This window comes from Nelumbo lutea, chromosome 4 (genome assembly GCF_056320005.1).
Source record: "Nelumbo lutea isolate HS-2025 chromosome 4, American lotus-T2T, whole genome shotgun sequence".
NCBI classification, from domain to species: Eukaryota; Viridiplantae; Streptophyta; class Magnoliopsida; order Proteales; family Nelumbonaceae; genus Nelumbo; species Nelumbo lutea.
The window spans coordinates 85,668,545-85,689,783 of record NC_142687.1 but is presented as its reverse complement, the minus strand read 5'-3'; the positions used below and the strand labels follow the sequence as shown (position 1 = coordinate 85,689,783).

Genomic DNA, 21,239 nt, shown 5'->3' with positions numbered 1-21,239 from the left:
ATCTTTTAATGGCCTACCCAACCAAAATAGAAAAGAATTTCAATGAATTAATTGATAAAAACTCTCTATATATAAGATTCAATCACACATTGAGAATATCTCCCACATATATAATAATCATTGATGTCAAAAAGATATGGTATGGAAGAGTTTTGATCGGTCAAAACTCAAAACCCATTAACATGTTTATGATAGCGGTTGATTGATTGTAAAATTGATAGGCTCCTTACGTACGAATGGATGGCATGCTTTTATTCCGGTGCTGATCCTCTGGATATAAAAAAAAAAACAGTGCGAGATACACGGTCGCATGCCGCAAATCCCTAGTGATAGAGCAGCAGCAACGCAAGTTGGCAACTATTAACCACCGTGGCCCAAAGCCTTGATTTAATGAATCTAAATTTGGTGAATTAGGTATGCATTAGGTGATCGGCCGAGTTGTGAGGATAAAATTGGGATTGCAGATTTCCTGTACCGTTACAAGGAAGAGGTTCACACTCGTTCATTCTCAACTCTTTCTCAGTCGTCGGCCGTCGGCCGTTTCTGTGTTTTAAAAATGGGTGCCACTATGTTGATAATTTTAGGTATTTAATTAAAGTTTACTAATTGGGGGAGATTTAAGTAATTTCGGGTCGGCAGATTTGGAAATAGATAAAACGGTGGGCCCCAGATGGGGTGCCACGCGAAAAATAGCAATTCAAAGTCCAAAACCTTTGTCTAAGCAAAACAGTCTGCCGAGTGCCTGGCGTCGTTAACGTTCACGTGACACCAAAGCGTCACCAAACCCTCCCCCACTCAGACCGTCTCCGTCTGACCTCCATCCATCCACATACGTAGTCGTAGATTGCCGTTGAATCTCTACCGTATGCTGGCTGCTTCTCAATCCTGCGACCAGATTGTGTATATATCGACACCGACGATTAAAGGACAGTAGGACACAAGTACGTAATTAAAGCCGCAATCCGACGGGTCGGAGAGCGAACGAAGGAAAGGATAGGGGTGGGAGGGTGAGAGAGGCTTTCCGATTTTTCCCCCTTTCGTGAACGATCTCTCTTCTTATTTTATCTGCGAATCTGCTAAGGATTCGCTCGATTTTCAGGGATTTTGGGGTTTCTGCTCTCGGTAATTTCCTTAATTGTTAATGCGGAGGAAACGATTACTGGATTTTCGTGTTTGTGAGGGGAATTTGGCAGAGATTTTTTGATTGTTTTCGCCCACAATTTAGGGTTTTGATCGAAGATATGGGCTCAGAAGATGCCGATCTTTTGGATGACGGGGGCAGTGGAGGGCTCTCGTTGGGTGCGTCGTCGGTTTCATGCTCGATTTGCCTCGAGGCCGTAACGGACAACGGGGATAGATCGAGGGCGAAGCTGCAATGCGGGCATGAATTTCATCTCGGTATGTAAGAAAAGATCGGATTATTTTGAGGAGAATTATCGTTTTCGTTGCAACTCATGAACTGTTGAGATACATATACGGGTCTCGCGTGCATGTTGAAGCGAACATACGTTTTAGTTTTTATTGTGATGCCGATTGAGACTAGCGAGTTAAATTTTTCCTCAATCCACATATTGGTTGTCTGGATTTTGCTCCTAAAATATTCTCCAACGCTATTACCTCTTGCTCTTTGGTCCCTAAACTGTTTCAACATTCTCAGTAAGACTTGGTTCTATTAAGAAGTACAAAAATTTTGAAGCTATTTTAACGGTGAATTGCTTATGCAACATATATGGGAGACTGGGAGTTGGGAACTATTTGAAATTGAAGGGTTTAACAATTGCAAACTGTTACCATCAAACCATTCTAGTCTGAAGTTCCAGCTTTACATCTCTACTTAGTATCGCATCATGGATATTAGGGCATCAAAATGAATATATGCCACAATAAGTTGTCCAGGCAATATCAGGTAGAGCCAGTCAGTTAACTAAATTGACATATGATAACGGCTTGATTTGTGGCTATCAGATAGGAAGGTCTAATTGTTGGTGCAATCACTATCTGTCAAACAATGAGAAAAAGAAGGTGAAGCAAAAACCTGTGAACCTTCTATGTGTTTCATCGTCAATGCATTTTGGCAATAATGTGTTAAGATTACTGCATCTGATACTTTATCCTTGTCCAGATTCTCAAATTCTATCCTGGGCCAAAAAATATTTGAGATTAAGATTGACTTGACTTCATTGAGAATTCTCTATAAATTAGTGGCATCTCGTGTGGAGGCGGAATAACCTTGGTTAAATCCTCATTCTCAGAAAATTTAACTTGGTGCTGGGGTATTTTCCAAGTAGATGGAAGGGTTGGTGCAGTTATGGGACGACGATGGATGTTTTATCAGCCTTTTCTTAGTAAGAAAGGAACGCTTGCTTGGACAATATCCTCATTGGTGCCATCTGGGCAATTTGGGGCGAGAGAAGCTCTTTTACATCCTGGAGTTGCTCCAACCCGAGGAGGTTGTAGATTGTGGTCCTTGTTGGTTCCTGTATAAAAAATTTTCAATCAAATGGCTTTGCCTAGCTATAGGCCACGATATTGGATATCTCATCAAGAAATCAGTCCATGATTTTGTTCGTCCTTGGGAAGTTGACTCACATTGAACATAACCTTCCATTTTTTTGGTGGATTATCTTGCAATCATGGCGTCATTGCTATTCACTGAATTTGATATTGCATTCTTAATCTTCTATTGGGAAAATGAATATGTTGTATGACACTTCTTGCCTTCTTGGATGCTCTTTATCATGTTTCTTACTTTTATGTGTTATGATTTGCTTCAGATTGCATTGGTTCTGCATTCAATGCAAAGGGAATGATGCAGTGCCCTAATTGCAGAAAAATTGAGAAAGGTCAATGGCTTTATGCAAACGGGTGCCGTTCATTTGCTGAGTTTAGCATGGATGACTGGACCCATGATGAGGATCTATATGATTTAAGTTATTCTGAAATGGTAAAATAACAACCTGTTATTGATTGGTCCACTTTTCTTCTGGTTATCTGTTTATGATGGTTGAAAAATTTATGCAGTCACGTCTGCATTTTTGTTGTCTGCTGTGGTTTATCCCAAATGCAATAATCAATAAATTGCATATACTAATATTCCTTGAGTGTGATGCTAGTTACATGATGCAGGACAGGATTCACAATATCAAACTGTAAATTTGATGTGTAGAGATAATGGAAAATCATCAATTGTAAATAGATTTGTAGAATAAGAACTTGAATTTAACCCAACTCAACTCATCTTAACCTTAATACCAACTACTTAGGGTCATTTACGTAAATCTTGTCTTGCCATTGTGCTTAGTAATAAGAAAAATAAAAATAAGATACAATGTCATCAGAGAATCATTTCTTTGAATGAATTTTGAGTAAAAGAATGGTTCTCTTTTGAAGCTATGTTGTTTAGCTTCAGAGAATCATTTCTTGGAATGGGATTTGAGCCCAAAAAAGGATTTAGTACCAGCAGATTTTTTTGATGAATATTTAGTACCAGCAATTTCAATAAATCCAAACTCAAAACTGATTATCAGAATCACAAAATTCATCAGAATTAATGTTTTGAAAGCTTGCCATATGTAACCTGCATCAATCAACTTGTAAAAATGGTCAAAAATTCTAAGACCTGGAAAGCTCAACATTAATTCTGATGGTCAACACCTAGAGGGCTTATGAGTTAGAACCTAGGCTTCTCTAGTGGTCAACACCTAGAGGGCCTATTAGGAGTCATCACCTAGTAGCTTCAAGAATGTCTACTGTCTACACCAAACAAGGCAGCAAACACCGCTCATAAATTTGTATTTCATTCACTTCATTCCAAAATTTAGAATATTATTTGTATTCGTAGACCAATGACTGAGCTTTGTTTAACTCCAAATCTAAAATAGTATCTTATATTTTTGAACTTTTAAAACTGACTTGGAACTTCCAAAGACTTCTTGTCCTTAGAAGCAACTAAATACATTCCTAACTAAACTCAAAAGTCAAAATAGAAAATAACAAAGAAGACAACTGCTTATCGAAACTTGTTTCTTTTTTTGATCGGTAATAACAAACATAAGGTTAGCTCAAGGCAAATTTTATTCTTCTCAGTTCCCAAAAGAGGAGATTGCAAATCTTGAAAGCAAGGGGTCGAATGGGTCAACAGATCAATAAATGGTTTCGCTGGCACATTAGTCAGACAACGGTTATCTAGGAAGCAACTTGTTTGGTTATTTTTATGCACAATGTGATATGGGAACTAGCTCCTGCAGTGATTTATCTAGGTGTGCCTGAGCACCTAGGAGCACTGATGAAGTGCATTTCAAGGCCTATGCCTCGCCCAGGTGTGTGCCTCAGCATGTGCCTCAGCTCAAAGTCATCATCTATGTTCTTGTCAGGAATCTTTGAAGCTTCTATCCAGTTTCCTTAATCTTCACTTGCACCAAAACCTCATGTTCTTGAAACTAGGGCCAAATTCATTGTCTTCTTTCACTAGCAATTCTCTTGCACCTCAGCTTAAAGACATTGTCTATGTTCTTGTCCGGAATTTTTAAAGCTTTTTATTCAGTTTATTTAATCTTTTCTTGCACCAAAATCTCATGTTCTTCAAACTAGGGCCTAATTCATTGCCTTCTTTCACTAGAAATTCTAACTTAGGTCTCTGATGTTCAAGGACAATGGTAAACTGAATTTAAATAGATGTGTAGAATAAGAAAAGAAATAAGTTAGGGTCCATTTGTTTCACAGTCGGAATCGGAATGATCTATTCCCATAGTCTGTTTGGTTCAGATAGAAATGGGAATGGAAATTGGAATCAGCAGGAATGGAATTTCATTCCCAAGGGATGGGGAGGGAATGGCCATTCCCTCAAATGGGGGAATGCCATTCTACCAGGAATGGGAATGGGATTCTGATTCCACCTTTTACTGATAAAAAAAATGGGATTCCGATTCCACCCAACCAAACAGTTGGAATCGGAATAGCCCATTCCAGTTTCGGTTCCAGACCCCTATTCCCATGAACCAAACGGGGCCTAAGAGTAACCTAGGAGTCAGTATTCCATGCTCTCTAGGAATAAGCACCATAGTTTTGGGTGACAGTGGGGCACCTAGGCGATTAGAATTTTATAAAATAAAGAGCTAAATTTTGTCTAGCTCCCTAGTTTTTATATATCATGCATATTAATTGAAATAATAGCAATTATCATTGTTAAGGACATTAGTTTCCTAAAACACGGCAAATTATCATATAAAAAAGATAAAAACATTTTTAAAGAAATTAATTTCAATATTTTCAAAAATAATACTAATGTAATAATTATTTAATAGGCAATTTCACATCAATTAGCAACTAATGGAGGCTATAATTTTATATGATACAAATTTAAGATAGAAAATAAAAGAGAAAGAGAACAAGGATAATGCTACTGTTTTATTTTGTGAGAGAGAGAGTAGGAGAAACAAAAAAAGGAAATGTCTTTGTACTTCTATTCTTTCTTTCTCTTTCTCTTCTCAAACCCTTTGGTCTTTAAAGTTTCAATATTGAAATTATAAAACAAACTATAAATGATATATATAGCATATCCTAGAATTATTAATACACATGTTGGTAAGACATAGCAATATGAATGATAGTATAAGGTGCTGGCCTTGTCATTTTGCTTGCCTAAGCATGCAGCTACCTTGTTGGTGATAAGTCAAGGCATTTAGGCAGGGATCTCAACCACGGGTGTCTATTTGCCTATTTGCCCAAGCAATTCCTTGACAACCATGATTTAAGCACCTAGATGGCCTATAAAGAGTTGGTACCCAGTAACCTGCTCAAAGGAGTGTGCACCTTCAATAATGGTTGGAGGCTTCAATGATTATTCTATGGCTGATTTCATCAGAGGATGGGGAGCAATAGTAGCTTCTTCTACACTGGAGTTGGCAATGCAAGTTATGTGGCTTTCCTAGCCACAATAGAATTAAATTAAACTTTGATGGAAACTCCCCTAAATTGAGAAGACAGCTGCATGACTAGGAATTAGCTTACCTGTGAGACTTGTTTCGGAGGCTATAGAACCAGATTTTGAGACCAGATTGTGATGATGAGTTGTGCTGTAAATGGGATAAGAGTGGTGTTATGGGCCTGGGAATAGGATCTCGTCACGGGTCGGTCCACAGGGAAAAGCTCCTGTTTTCCCTTGTTCCTCCCCTTCCTAACCGAACCTATCTTGGCGTCCTAGAGGGTGATTTGTCCAAGAGATCACCGAACTCTCCTTTTACTCTCTTTCTTGAGTGGAAATTTTATATCTTTATTCAATAATTTCAGCTCCTTAAATAGGAGATTACAAGAGGTAAGAGTCCTCCTTGTAGGAAGACTCCTTGATAACTAAACTGCTTACAGATAAGATAGATAAGACTCGTAGATAAGACTAACTAAACTGCTTACAGATAAGATAGATAAGACTCCTAGATAAGACTAACTAAACTGTTTACAGATAAGATAGTTGAGACTCCTAGATAAGACTAACTAAACTGCTTACAGACAAGATAAGAGTAAGAAAGCAGATAAGATAAGGATAAGGTTAGATGAACTGTGGCTAGCTAGATAATCTGATGAGGGTCCCACGTTACTGCTGCTGCCGGCGGCGGTACTTCTTCCCCACGAATGCGTCCATAACAAGTGGTCTCTTTTTTTTAAGTCTTTTGCAAATTCTCTTAGCAGTACCCGCAATACATTGTTCTCCTCTTCTGTGATATATGGAATTCATTAATCCCATCCAAGGTGGGTTTGTTGCTATGGTTGGCCACATTAGAGAAATGCCTCAACATGACTTCCCTGTAATCTAGAGGGGTACAAATAGCTGACCAGAACTGTGAACTCTATAACCAGGCCGTGGAGAGTGCTAACCACCTATTTCCGCATTGCCAGTTAGCTCATAAAATCTGGCATTATTTTCTTGGTGCTGCAAATCTGCCATGGGTTTTGCCTTGTACCCTGTTGGATCTTCTAAGGGCTTGGCACAGAACTAGTTGTTCTGCCAAGGGGAAGATCTTCTGGCAGCTTGTACCTGCAGCCATCATCTGGACAATTTGGGTGGACAGAAACAATAGAATCTTCCCCAAAGATTGAGATGTGTGGAAGAGTTGGTCAATGAAGTGATTGGCAGAATTGGTTATTGGGCATTAGTAAGGGGAATTTTCAGAGATAGTAGGGAAGTAATACTGACACTTTATTCTGGACCAATTGGAGCAACAGATTCATTGCAAGTGAATGTTTGGAGGCTCAAAAAAGGTTGAAGAGGAAGGGAGTGGCAATTAAATTGGACCTGGAGAAAGCATATGACCTTGTGGATTGGGACTTTTTGATTAACATTATGAGAAGGTGTGGCGTTGGGGATTTATAATGTAAATGGATAAATGGATGCCTGCAAACAAGTCACTATTTTGTTCTAGTGAATGGCATTGCAATTGATTTCATTGAAGGGGTTAGAGGCCTTAGACAAGGAGATCCTCTCTCTCCCTTTCTATTTACTTTGGTGGCTGGGGTCTTGAGTAAGTTGATTTCAAAGGCTAACTCCATGCAATTAATTAAAGGCTGGTCAGTAGGGAGAGATAGAGTTTTGGTCTCACACTTGCAGTTTATAGATGATTTTCTGTGATGGGGAGAGCCGAGAAGATGTGGAAAACTTGAAGTTAGTTGTGAACTTGTTTGAAAGGATCTCCAATTTGAAAATCAATTGGTTTAAGAGTCTAGTGGCTGGTATTAATTTGGAAGAGAGTGACTTGAGAGCTTTGGCTGTTTGTTTGGGTTGTGAGACTGGAGATTGGCCTTTGTGTTATTTGGGATTGCCCCTTGGTGGAAACCCTATATGGGTTAGCTTTTGGAACCTAGCAGTAGAAAGATTTTAAAAATGATTGGCAAGTTGGAAGAAGAGTTATATTTCTTTGGGAGGGAGAATCACATTGGTCAAGTCCACCTTGGCGAATCTTCCAATCTATTACATGTCGGTTTTTAGGATGCCCCAAACTGTGATAAAAAGAATTGAGAAAATTATGAGGGATTTTTTGTGGGAGCCTGGGGAAGGGAAAAAAGATCATCTGATTAGGTGGGACATGGTGAGGCAATTGAAAGGCGAAAGGGGATTGGGAATTGGAAATGCGAAACTGAAGAATGTGGCTTTGCTGAGTAAATGGCTTTGGAGGTTCCCCAAAGAAAATGAGAAATTGTGGACTAGAGTCATTTCAAGCATCCATGGGTTGTCAATCAACGGCTGGGATGCGGGCTGCTTGCATAGAGCTATGTTGGCTGCTCCGTGGAAGTCTATCCCTATCCATGGCATTCTTCCTTTGTTTCTTCCCCACATAAGGTATGACTTGGCTTTGGGTCAGAAAATCAAATTCTTGGAGGACATATGGGTTGGCGATTCCCCCTTGTCAGAGGTCTTCCCTTCCCTCTTTACTCTTTCTAGCATCAAAGGGAAAACCTATTAGTGATTTTATCAGCTCAATCCCCTTCTTTTTCAAACTTGAGTTGGAATTTGGGTTTTACTAGAAATCTAAGAGAATCTGAAATTTCTAATGTCTCTGCCTTGGTTAACTTGCTGAACTCAATGGCCTTGGGGGATGGTGCTTCTGAGTGGTGTGACTGCCTTTCATCTCTTTATCTCTTGTCCCTTTGCTAACTTTATTTGGGAGTGGTTTTCCTTTCTGTTTGGATACAGATGGATTCCTCCTGCTAATCTGGAAGACCTTTTTAGTTCTCACACATTCAGGTGCTCTAAAAGGAGAGGCAAAGTTATGGGAAGATGCACTAGAGCAGCAGTGGCTTGGACAATTTGGGAGTTAAGATAGCTTACCTCCCTTTGTTTGTATATGTATACTTGTTCTTTAACCTTAATGGAATTCATTGTTATTGATCAAAAAAAAAAAAAAGGGAAGAAAGAAATATGAGGATATTTGATGATAAGGGAAGAAGCAGAGAAGCTGTGATTGAAGTGATAACTTTAAGGGTGGCACATCGGGTGAAAACTTTAAATTTGTTTGCTGATTTTAAGACAGAAGACTTCTTCAGATCATGGGGAACAATTGCAAACACTGCCTCTAGAAGATTGATTGTAAATGAATTTTGGTTCCCTCTGGATGTTGGGCGGAAGAAACTAAATTTTGATGGTGGTTGTTTGGGAAACCCTGGCCCATCAGGTATTGGTGGGGTAATAAGGGAAGAGAATGGAAATATGATAGCCATGTTCTCAGGTCCTATTCAGCATGGTGATGTGGTGAGATCAGAACTGAAGGCAGCAGTATATGGTGTTGAGAAAGCTCAAGAGCTGGGGATTAATAGGCTGATTATGGAAGGGGACTCAAAAATTGTTGTAAACTGGATGAAGAAAGGGGAAGGAGCAATCTGGAGGCTAAGGAATGAGCTCGGGCGCTTTAATCAGGTTTCTAAAGTCATGGCAATTCAAATAAGATGGATTAGAAGATCAGCTAACAGCATGGCTGATGGTCTAGCTAAGCAAGGAGTTCAAAGATAATCCATGTTCTGGGCTATGATATAGTTAGTGGAGCTTCCTTTGGGCTATTTTTGGGGCTTTTTGTAACTAGTGGCTTTGTTTGTTGGGTAATTCTTGGGTCTGTGTTGTAGTTGGTGAGTTTTCTGTGGACTTTTCGTCTACCCACAGCTTCTTCTTGTACATGACTTTTTAATTTAATGAATCAATTCTGTGTTGCTGATAAAAAAAAAAGAAAAAGGAAAACAGATATCTTGGGTCTGTGTTGTAGTTGGTGGGTTTTCTGTGGACTTTTTGTCTACCCACAACTTCTTCTTGTACATGACTTTTTAATTTAATGAATCAATTGTGTTGCTGATCAAAAAAAAAAAAAAAAAAGAAGATAGGGGTTGAAGGTGACTCAATTTTGGTGGTGGGATGGTTAGTAAAACAAAGTGATGGTCCATGGGTTTTCAGACAGGTCATAAGGGAAATTAGAAGTTTAAGAACTGAGGTTGAGGCCACTTTCAAGTGGGTAAACAAGTTTGTGTATGCATTGGTAGATAATTTCACAAAGCAAGGGGTGACTAGGGAGCAGCTTTTTTGGGCTAAATTGTACTCTTAACTTAACCACGATATGGGATTGACTTGGACTGCTCATAAATAAGTTTCCCATACAGTCTATTCTAAAATTTAGAATACAAACTATACTTGTAGGATCTATGATAGAATAAGATCCTTTTTTTGTTAACTGTTAAACTTGGAAACTTCCTAAATCTTGTTCTCCATTTTCCTTACTGAGTGAGTGAATATATTCCTAACTAAAGTCAAAATGAAAATAACAAGCACTGGTAATGAACTTGGCAACTAATTATGACTACTATCTAAGGAAAAAGGATAGTTCAAGGCAGATTTTATTCTTCCATGTTCTAAAATTAGAGAGATTTTGCAAATCTTGACAACTAAGGGGCTGAGCAGATCTAATACAACCATACTACGCCAAAACTTCTTTATGCAACCATCTGCTACAATGGAGATATGAATGACATGGACCCATAGTGCCGCTTGAACAGATGTTTTCCTTTCTGTTTCTTGTGGATATGTCATGTGCAGATTCCTCTCTCTTGCACATGTTTTGAGGGCAACTCTTTAATTCAGTTAATCAGTTAATACTTTTTACCTATAAAAATGGTGGTTTGCATTAATCCACATTTCTTCTTGGGCCATTATTATTTTTGCTTACCAGAATAGTTACATAATGGATTGCTCACTGAAATTTTATGTTCTGCACATTACAAATTACATTTTCTTCAGTTTTCTTTGCGAGCTTTGGGTGGCTGTAAATTTTATATTGTGCCATAAAATGCCATATAGAAAAGGAAGGCTTGGTAAAATAAAAGAAAAGAGGACAAAAAGGTTTTCATTTTTTGAGATATTATTTGGTATTAAAATTATTGGTTATTGATCAACTGAACTTAGCCTTGTCCCAACTATTATGAGATAAGAATCCTATACCACCATTCCACTCTGTTCAGTAATTATTGATTCCTCTTTCTTTCAAAAATCTTAAAACTTCACAGTTTTTCCTAGTTTGTAAGGATAATTATCATAGGTTTTCTCTTTTCCTGGTTAAATGTATAGAGAGCTTTCATTGGTGTTCAGCTTTTTCCTTTTGTGCAAGCTGGACCTTTTTTTATCTGATTTCTCAGTTCATTTTGTAAATTCCCAATGTACAGGTTCTCATTGTACATGGGCTGATGTAATTGGGTTTCTTTTGCAATACAATACTTTACTTTCTTCAAAAAAAAAAAAAAATCTTGGCCAATATTTTTCTGTACCATAGATATGGTATATTTGTGGTCAGGTTTTACCTTAGCCTTCCACTTCTACATGTTTGTCTAATAGCTGCTCTTAGTATATTACATACTCATCTTCAAAAAGAAATGTAATTTGTAATAATGGAAGAAATTTTGAACCTTTGATCATTACCCAGATAACTGAGACCAACATTGGGTAATGCCTTTTTCATGCCAATTAGCTTGGCCATGTGAATTATGTCAATGCATTTGGTGTGGAAAATCAAACACATCTCTAAAGAAGAAAGAAACAATTCCATATTAATTGTATTGTTATCTGTCTCCTTGATTTTCTACTTGCTTTCTGTTTGTTGTGTGTGTTAATCGGGGAAATTAAGGTTGCTGACTTGCTCTTATGGCGAGTAGTAGTTTTAGGTTCCTATGTTCCTAATACTTATTCCCCCTTTTTTGTTTTTCTTTAAGCTGTAGTATGCTTGTTTTTTTCCTCCCATTCTTTGGACTATAAATATACTCTGAAAAGATTACATGGAATGAAATGTTAACTATTTTTTTTGGGCTTTATTGTAATTTTGTTCTTGGGCATTGTTTTCTGGCTTCTGTAATTTTGGGTGACTGGACACCCCATTTACTGTAATTTGTTTTTCATATATTAATATAATTAACCTTTTTCTTGCTGATCAAAAAGAAAATGTTAACTAGTTAATTTCTTTTCTTTTCAGTACTGAATCTATTAAATATCCTCTTGCAATTTGGACTTGTTTTCTTGCAGTTGTTTATCAAAAGATTCAAAACATTTATGCATAACTGTATGCATAATTTCCATCATTTACCACCTTTCTGATATCCTTCCTTGGTTTATGAGTGTCTCTTTTCAGCCATTTGGAGTTCATTGGTGCCCTTTTAGTGGATTGGCTCGAGTTCCTTCATCTTTTGAGTAAGCATGATCTGCCAGTTGTAAGCTTATATATGGTTATTTTATGCTACTATTTTTAAGATGAATATCTGTAAACAATCCTGGTTGTAACTATCTTGTGATCAGTTCCTTGTTTTTTTCATTTCTTCCTCCTTATGCAAAAGCTTCTCCATGCTGCATGTATTATGTCTTTGCTCTTCAATCTTCATGGTAGTCTGAGTATGACTATGACATCCAATGACCATAATTACATCATCCAAATTGAATATACATTTCAACAGTTGGGCTTATATAATGCAGTTATATTCAGGAGAAAAAGCTTGGCCTTGTGATTTGGAGGTGCATAAGATGGGTTTTGGTGCCATTGGAGGAATTGGATTGAAATGTGTCCCTAGAGACTCATTTTCTACATTGGTTAATGGGACGTCCACAGGATTTCTTAGAAGCTAGGCATGCCAAAGAGATTCTATCATCAGATTCTTGGTTATCCTAATTACTGAAGCTTTGGATATAATGCTCATGGGATTACATTTGGTTTTTTAGTCAATTCACTATTGTGTACTTGTCCCCCATCCTCATAATATTTTGTCAAAGTGAGGTTGTTTTCAATCTTGATCTTTTTAATAAAATTCTTGATTTTTGTTATGTTGATGAAAAGGGCTATGAAGGGAGAGGGAAGATCCTCATGCTCAGCGGAGAGGCTAGCATACTCTATTTTTATTGTTCATATGGGAAGCAGATGCTGTTTGTAGTGTCCCTTGCTCTTGATTCTCTTCTGGAGTAGGGGTTCCTTTGTCTTTTCTCTACTATTAGTAACCAAGCTATTTTGTTCAATGTTATTGCCAAAGAAGAAAAGACTAAGGCCTTTTTTGGAGGCTAGGAGTTCCATCATACTGCAGCTCCTCTTTTCTATGATGCATATTCTTTTGTGCGGCCTCTGTGAAGAATTGAGATACCTAAGATGTACACTTTTTTATGATTTCATAGATAAAAGATCAATCCTAAAAAAGGTGAAGTTTTTGGGTATGGCAACATGGTCAATTTAAAAAAGTTAGGTAAATCATTATCCTCTAACATAGGCAAATCCTCAAAAACAGCTTTATTTTTCTTGGCTATGATCTTCTGGCTGACGTCAATTTGTGATTTTCTTATTCAAAGAGTTGGGAAGAATTAACAATTTGGGTGTGAGCAGGGAGGTAAGGCAACAGTATAGGTCTACCCAAAAGACGGTAGATGGCTTGAGAGGGAGGGGGGTAGACTTGCAGAGAGTTGTAAGGAAGCTTTAATGGAGGTTGAAGGCTTGGTCGAGTAGGGCTTACGTAAGGTCTTGGTAATGGATGCATGAGGAGAGCTTCAAATCTCCTCTAACAGAATAGGAAGTCACGTAATGGGAAAGGAGAAGCGGAAAAGTCTGTTAGTCGGTCAGATTTGAGGCAGAGGGTTCACGAGTAGGGTTTCACCATGTGCCATCGTGGAGATTCTGTGATTAGGGCTCCCACCCTTTTCCTCGGGATCCACACACAAGCATGAGCTTGGCTATGGCCCTGCTTTTAGGAACCCTTCTATGCCTTAGCAAGATGAAGTGAAAAAACCAAGCCATCCTGAACCCAACCTGATTTTAATTCAACCCAAAAAAGTCAGATTGGGTTATGATTAAGGTTGACCTCAACCCGTCCTAACCCATCCTGACTTGCACCCCTATATTTAGTCCAAGCACATGAAGTAGAGCACAAATGAAGCACAACATGGTTTAGAACATTAAGGTGTCTTGTCTTGCCCTTTTTCTTGTCTAAGTGAACGTCTAACATGTTTGCAAATATGGCATGGTATAAAGCTCTCCAACTCTCAACACTTTGTTGCATAGGTGCCCTGTATCATCTTCACAACTATGACCTGTAACCATCTTCTTTTAGATTAAGTAGTATTTGTGTGGCATGCAACACTCCAAACTACACTTCCACTTAACATTTTGGTCTAATTTTATTAACAAAATTCTCTTCAATCTATCTCCCTTGCAGATAATAATTGAATCCCATGACAGAAAATGGTTGAATTGGTATATCTTTTTGGTTATCACTTTTGATTGTTCCCTGCTTTCTGTTAATGTTTTTCCTGAAGTGTTACTTGGTATGTTCTGTATTAAATGTATAAGCCAGCTTAAAGTCCAGACAATAGCATGCATGAGAGGAAGATCAGTTACTCAATTGGACCCAATTGCTCAACCAATTGCTCAGATCTGTCAACACCATTGCTCTATCTCTATTATTGCCCTGGTTCTTTGCTCCCTGTTGAGTCTCCAATCATTTGTTCCATGTGTCATGCAATAGTACAAAGATTGATTGATTTTTTACTAAATAATGAATTTCATTATATGGAAAAGAGGGACAACTTCCCTCAAAGCCGAAGCATGTACAAAACCATGATAGAGACACAACACAAGAGAGACATCAAATTCTTAAACTACATTAACAAAAAATGGGTCAAAATGACCTGATCACAGTGGTCCTTAAAGTGCTACCTTAAGACCTTCAAAAGCAGTGAAAAGGCTTACCCATCTTTTCATTATGCCTTCTACTTAATTGACCAACTACAATCCCAACTAAAGGCTTTTTATTATCAAAATTTCTTCTATTTCTCTCCCACCATAAGGGATGCGAGATAATGAGATAACACAAACTTCAGCCTCTAGTGCTGAAACCTTTGGTTTGCAAAGATGAAATCAGCATTGACAAGTACTATGGAGCCCTCCAGGCCTGCTTTGAACAGTTGTAGAAAGTGACTTGAAATCCTAGTCTACCTAGCAATGGATTAGTAGGCATTCAACTGTCTTGATATCCAAAACCGCCATAGACTCGTTATCAATGATCATTCCTTTATTAATGAGATGGTCAATGGTGAGAATTCTATTCACGTCATGAAGAAAGAAATTTTAGAAGGCATGTCTGCTCTTCTGGTGACTTGGGATCAAATCCTGCCTTAACCGGGGTTTGGTCGTTTGGAGGTGTATTGGAATTTATGGGCAGGGCTATCTCTGTTGTGTAGCCAGTTAAAAAATGTCATCATCATCTAAGTCTTATTCCAACTATATAGGGTTGGCTACTTGGTTCCTGCTCCGCCATTCTATTCTGTTCAGGTGCCATATTCATGGTTAGATTTATGGACCCTTAAACTATTTCTCCCTACTTTAGATCATGTCTTTTTTGATATGCCTCGAGCTCTTTAATCCCTTCAACTTGTAACAAATTACTTCTTACTAGTACTGTAGATGGTCTCCTCTGTATGTGCCCAAACCATTATTGGAGCTGCTCCTAGGTTCCTTTAAATAAGTTCGTTTCTGATCCTATCCTCAAAATTTACATTTCTGTCACCTCCATTATACTGTTTCAAAAAAAGCGCATTTGTACTCTCAAAAGCCAGTTCCAGGGGCAAGGATCCATACCTGAAAATTCCAAACCCGCAAATAAAGAGCTGACAAAAAAACTTACCCAAACTACTTAACTTCCACAATCTCTAATCTGATGTTCTTGGATTTGTATGTGTTTGGTTGAGGTCTCCCAATAAACTGGCAAAGGAATCATCCTTGTAATCACTAGTAAACAATTAAACATGGTATTCAAACAACTTCATTTTTGTTCAGCAGTCTTCAGTTGAAGCATTCCTAATTAGAGCCAAGTTAAGCAGGCCTGAGTATACTGAGCTTGGGGTCTATCAGTTAGCCATGCATGAACTGCCCTTTGCCCACTTTAAAAGTGATATACTGAACAAATTCATCTATTCTCTATAAATTTGAGTCATAGACGCACCAAACAGGTACCAATTCCAACCCCATGGAATTTTGCCCATGTTTTCTCCACAAGTTCTCTTTCCGCCTCAAATCTCCCCGGCTATTTTTGAAGCCAGGGTTTGCTCATCATCCTTGGTGATCCACTCCTGTGCGGCCATGCCCCTTCTTTAGAGCAAGATATCCTTTTCCATGCTACAAGATGGAATCTCTTCTCATCATTTAGATCATCCCACAAAGATTCCCACCTAATCTTCTTCAAAGTATCATTTAGTCTATGCAGCTTATGATATCATGCTATTTATGTTCTAGTGTATGGAGTAAGTTCTAAAGAGGTAACAGTTAATTTTTTGAGAAAAGAGGTGATCGAGTAGTGTTCTGTCCAAAATATAGATGCCCCTTGCTGGATAGAGAAGTTGAGGAATGAATTGCTTTACTTGCAAAGCTGGAAGTATCCAAAGTTAAGAGTAGTATGCCCAATGAATGTTCTGATGGAAAATTTACAGCTAAATCATTATATCTGTTGCTGGTAAGAAATGTGGTTGGAAGGGACAATAGAGCAGGGTATGAGGTGATCCCATTACTCTTGAGGATTGAAGCCTCTTTGTGGTTAGTTGCATTGGTTGTATTAATTTTGTTATGGCGGTTAGTTGCTGGGAAGAAATGTTAGTTGCATTGGTTACTCTAGGGTTTATAAGAAAAACTTTGTTATGGGCGTGTTGTATTAATTTTGGTATTAATAAGTATTATTTGGTAAAATTTCTTCAATGTTGATGTTATCTTCTTTTCTTTAATAAAGTTTTCTTCTTACCACAAACTAGTATCAACCATTGAGGCAGACATTACAAACAAGGGTAGGAAGTAGACTGGAAGATTTGAGAGTGCACAATAACTCTCCTTTGAGAGATAAGCCCCAACTGTCGTGCAAATTTGTGTCCTTTAGAGGTGGCCTTTGGCTTCAAAGAAAAAAAAAACCCTAGAGGTGGTGGCCCCAGAGGAAAATGAACAAATATCTGAAGAAAAGGCATGTCTTAATGGTGAACCCTAGTAAAATAAAATGGAGTAATCCACAAACTGAAAAAGAGCAATTGAAGGGCTATATTCACATACCTTAAACCCCTCTATCCATCTTCCCTGTTCAGCCTGTTTCACCAAGTAGCTTATAGCTTCACCCTGCCTCAATTCCTTTTGCTGTGCAAAATAAGCTTCTGGTGATCCATTTGCCAAGATCGAGAACATAGGTGTTGATATATACCAGAAAGATGATTGGTTTTATATTGTTTATTTATTATTGGATCAGTAAAAGAAGGATTAATTTTGGTATATCAAGTTGTTTACAAATTGCAATGACATGGGGACCTGCTACACAAAAAAGGAATCCAGTTGCTCATTGGATCTCCATGCTTGATAGAATTTGGCAACCTTGGTTTGAGAACTTGATCTGGGTGTACCAAGAGTCCCTGTAGTTGGGGGGGGGGGTGTCAAAGGCTACAAATTGATCAGTTCTCGCTTCATAGAGATCGTTCTGCATTGGACCACATAATTTTATAACTGGGCTTCTCGCCCATAAAGCAGAGCTTTCTCTGATTAGATGAGTAAAGTGAGTTAGGAAGTACCTTAGGCTGATGAAGTGACTTAGTGCTTCTCATTTTCCAGCAATTGGAGTCCTAATCGTGAATAATTTTTTTATTTTTTGATCAGCAACAGAAAAATTAATTCATTGATTTAGACTAGAAAGATACAACAAGAGGTTGTGAAAAAGAAAAACATCAAACCCAAAAAGCCATCCCGAATTTAGATATGAGCCGAAAACATGTTTGTCTCTGAATTCCTTGTTTAGCTAGGCCATCTGCCATGCTCTTTGCAGATCTTCTAATCCATCTTATTTGAATGAGCATATCTCCAGAAAGTTGTTTGAAGCGTCTGAATTCATTTCTTAGCTGCCAAATTACCCCTTCCTCCTCTTTCAGCCAGCCCACAACTATGTTTGAATCCCCTTCAATGATTAGTCTCTCAATCCCCATTTCTTTAGCCTTCACCCCGTAAACTGCTGCCAATGATTCTGATCTCACCACATCACCTTGCTGAAAGGATTTGAATACAATGCTAGGATGTTTCCATTTTCTTCTCTAATTACCCCACTAATACCCGATGGGCCAGGATTGCATAGCTACGATCAAAATTTAATTTCTTCCACCCAGCACATGGGGGTGACCAGACCTAGCATTCCTGGACTTTTTAACTTTCAATGTACACTCGAGGCATGATAAGCTTTAGTTTTATGTGATCTACCCTCTAGTTCAATTAGAAAATGATTTAGCAATTTTGGTGGTAATTACACCTTTCTTCATTGAATGTGAACGCTAGTGTTTTAAAAGCACAAGGAGAAAGCATGGCATGTGGCTTTTTAAAGCAAGGCACAAAAATGCAAAATAAAATATTAATTAAAAATATAATTTTAAATTTTAAAATAAATGTTTAAACAAGACTGGTATCTTCAATTAAAATACATAAACATAACAATGTAAAACATATTCCAAATGAGAATTTAAAAATAAAATCAAACATAACATATAAAACATATTTTTTTTTGGTATTTAGTGCTATGCACCATTAACAACCTGACCCCTTTTCCCCAAAGTGCTGGTTGCGGGATTTGATTCCGCGTCAATGATGGAAAAAACCAGCTAACACACCAACAAGTCAGCCCTCGGTTGGTATAACATATAAAACATATTCAAGCATGTAAAACTTTCAAGCTGTATATTATTTTCCCAATTGCATTATTTCATATAGCTAATGTGATGTTAAACATTTTGCATTCTTGATTCTATGAGCTGCCTTTTGTACCAAGCTCCTTGGGGCCAATTGGGATGCCCTTTACATGGACTCATTTGGGCTTGCTCGATGGGGTGACATGACATTAAACGCCTTGCTACCTTAGGTTTCACATGTGGTGTCACTATTTTTAACATAGTAAAATATTTTTTTTGAATAAGGCAGATCAAAATAACAAATTTTGGTATAAATTTTAAGATGTTGGTTTGAAACAACTGGCCTTGAACTGAAACAAACTGAACTGCAACCACTTGCTGAATTAGAAAGGTATCTGTTATTGCTGGCTCTCTGACATTTTGATGTGTTCTAAAATTTGCAGGGAGGGGGAATCTCCATCCACTGCATGTAAGTTACTCCCTCTTTTAGTGAACCAGCAATTATTTATTCAATTTTATTTACAAACTCAGTTGTGACCTCATTTAAACATCACAATAAATTTCTTCTAATGCAGATCATGACCTATTGGGACACCATGCTATCTTTGCTGATCACACCGCTGCATCATCTGCTGCTGCCCATTCATGCCCATATGTTGCCTACTTCCAACCGCTTCAACCCTCTACCTCAAGCTCTAATGAGAGCATAGGTGATGGTCCTAATTTCAATCATCACTGGAATAGCCTCTCTGGGCCCAGTGATATGTCTGTTTCTCATGGTCTTCCAACTGTGGATATTCAGTACCACATCTGGGATCACCATTCCCCTCCCTTCTCTCCTCGCATGGCTGGTGCTGATCAAGCTTCAGTTCATTCTTCAACCCTGAGATCTACAAGGGGTGACACTGAAGGCCTGCCAAGGTCAGGATCTTTTGTGCACCCATTCCTTCTTGGTCATGGGTAAGTGTTGACAGTTGAAAATAAAAAAGGTCTCATTTGAGTTTCCTTTTGCTACTAGGAAGTATGATAACAGAATGGCTTAGAGGTACTCTATTTAATGACCTAGAATTACAGCATGAATAGCAAAATAGCAGAACAGCTTCCTTTTGTTTGGAAGAATTCTTATGCTGTCTGAAAGTACTTTCTATATTATGCCTCACTGAAATCAGTACCCCTTTTTTTGGAGTTTTCATTACAGAGCACTTTCCTAAGGCTTATTGTATCCCCTACCCCAAATGCGTTTTTCTTAATAGACTACATGTATCATCCCTTTTATGCTTCAAAACTTTAACATTGCATGTACCTTCATTGCAGGTCAGGTCCCAGAGCTGGGAGCTCGGTTGTTTCTTTGATTCCTCCTTATTCTGGCAGCAGTGCTAGGGCTCATGATAGGGTACAGGGTCTCCATGCATACCATCAACAGCAGCAGTCTAGCAGCACACCAGGCATGCGTGGACCCATCTTTTCAGGTGTTAGGAGATCCAGTGGCCCAAGGGGCTTGGCTCCTGTGGGACCCATGGCCTCATCCTCTGATCATACAGGTGCCTTCTATGTCTTTCCACCTTCGGGGTCATCTAGCCGGAACCTCCAAGAAGCAGAGAATCCAGTAAGGAGTCGTTTTTATGCATGGGAAAGGGATCGGTTTGCTCCATTCCCATTGATCCCTGTAGACAGAGAGTCGAGTTGGTGGGGGCCATTCCATCAGGCTGCTGGTGGGTCAGATTCTGGCAGCAGGACTAGTAGCTTTTGGCAGAGGCATGGATCTGAGAGGTCTTCACAAGGTCGGGCAGAGAATTCTTCCTATCAGCCAGTTCATCCCACTGGTCGGATGTTCCCTTTCATATAAAGTGCATCCTCCAATGACTGAACCAAAATATATATGAGAAAATGATATAATGCTCCTGGAGTGAGTCTGTAAATCCACCAGACTTTAATCTTGTAGTGTGGCCCCGAAAACAGAAAACTAAACTATCCTTTGGCTGTCACACTGCTGTGTCGTGACATTTTGGCTTCCTCGGATCTTTTTTTTTTTGCCCGAAGGATATGAAATAAACTATGTTGTGGAGTGGCAAAAATAGAGGTCCTGTGTTTGCTGTCCTGAGGCCCCATAAATTATAAGATGCCTCGTATGACAAGAACAATCAATGCTAATGCCCCTGTCCTGTTCCGAACTTGGTCAGAGAAGGCACCTGGAGGCTGGTAAGTACTGAAAACAGTGCCTAGGTGGGTGGTATTGGTATAGAGCCTCATAGTTATGGGTCGCTAATATTTGTTTTGCATGTTATTTACATTTTCGAGGGTGGGTTTTAAATTCTCGGCTGCGTTTGTTTGCTGTGTAAATGCCAATCGACGTAAAACTCTACTACCGTTCTTATTTGTCTGCATTTGTTTTCAGTGTAAATATGGATTCCACTTCAATCCGTATTTTAATGCGTTTGTTTCCAGTGTAAGGTTTTCATCGAAAATTGCCTATTAGTTGAATTTTCCATCGATAATCAATATAAAAAATACATTAATTTTGATTATCACACTTGAAAAAGGTTCCAACGGTTCACTTTATTTT

The 21,239-nt window shown here is 38.5% G+C and overlaps 1 protein-coding gene across 1 annotated transcript; it reads left to right on the top strand.

Moving 5' to 3' along the window:
* The first annotated feature begins 680 nt into the window (after positions 1-680).
* Positions 681-20,751, top strand: LOC148861486 (E3 ubiquitin-protein ligase RFI2-like). The gene is made up of 6 exons (XM_088982623.1): positions 681-1,398; positions 2,775-2,944; positions 12,144-12,202; positions 19,120-19,145; positions 19,252-19,636; positions 19,991-20,751. The coding sequence occupies exons 1-6, from the start codon at positions 1,242-1,244 to the stop codon at positions 20,520-20,522; spliced, it is 1,329 nt and encodes a 442-aa protein (XP_088838749.1). The 5' UTR covers positions 681-1,241; the 3' UTR covers positions 20,523-20,751.
* Positions 20,752-21,239: the final 488 nt, after the last annotated feature.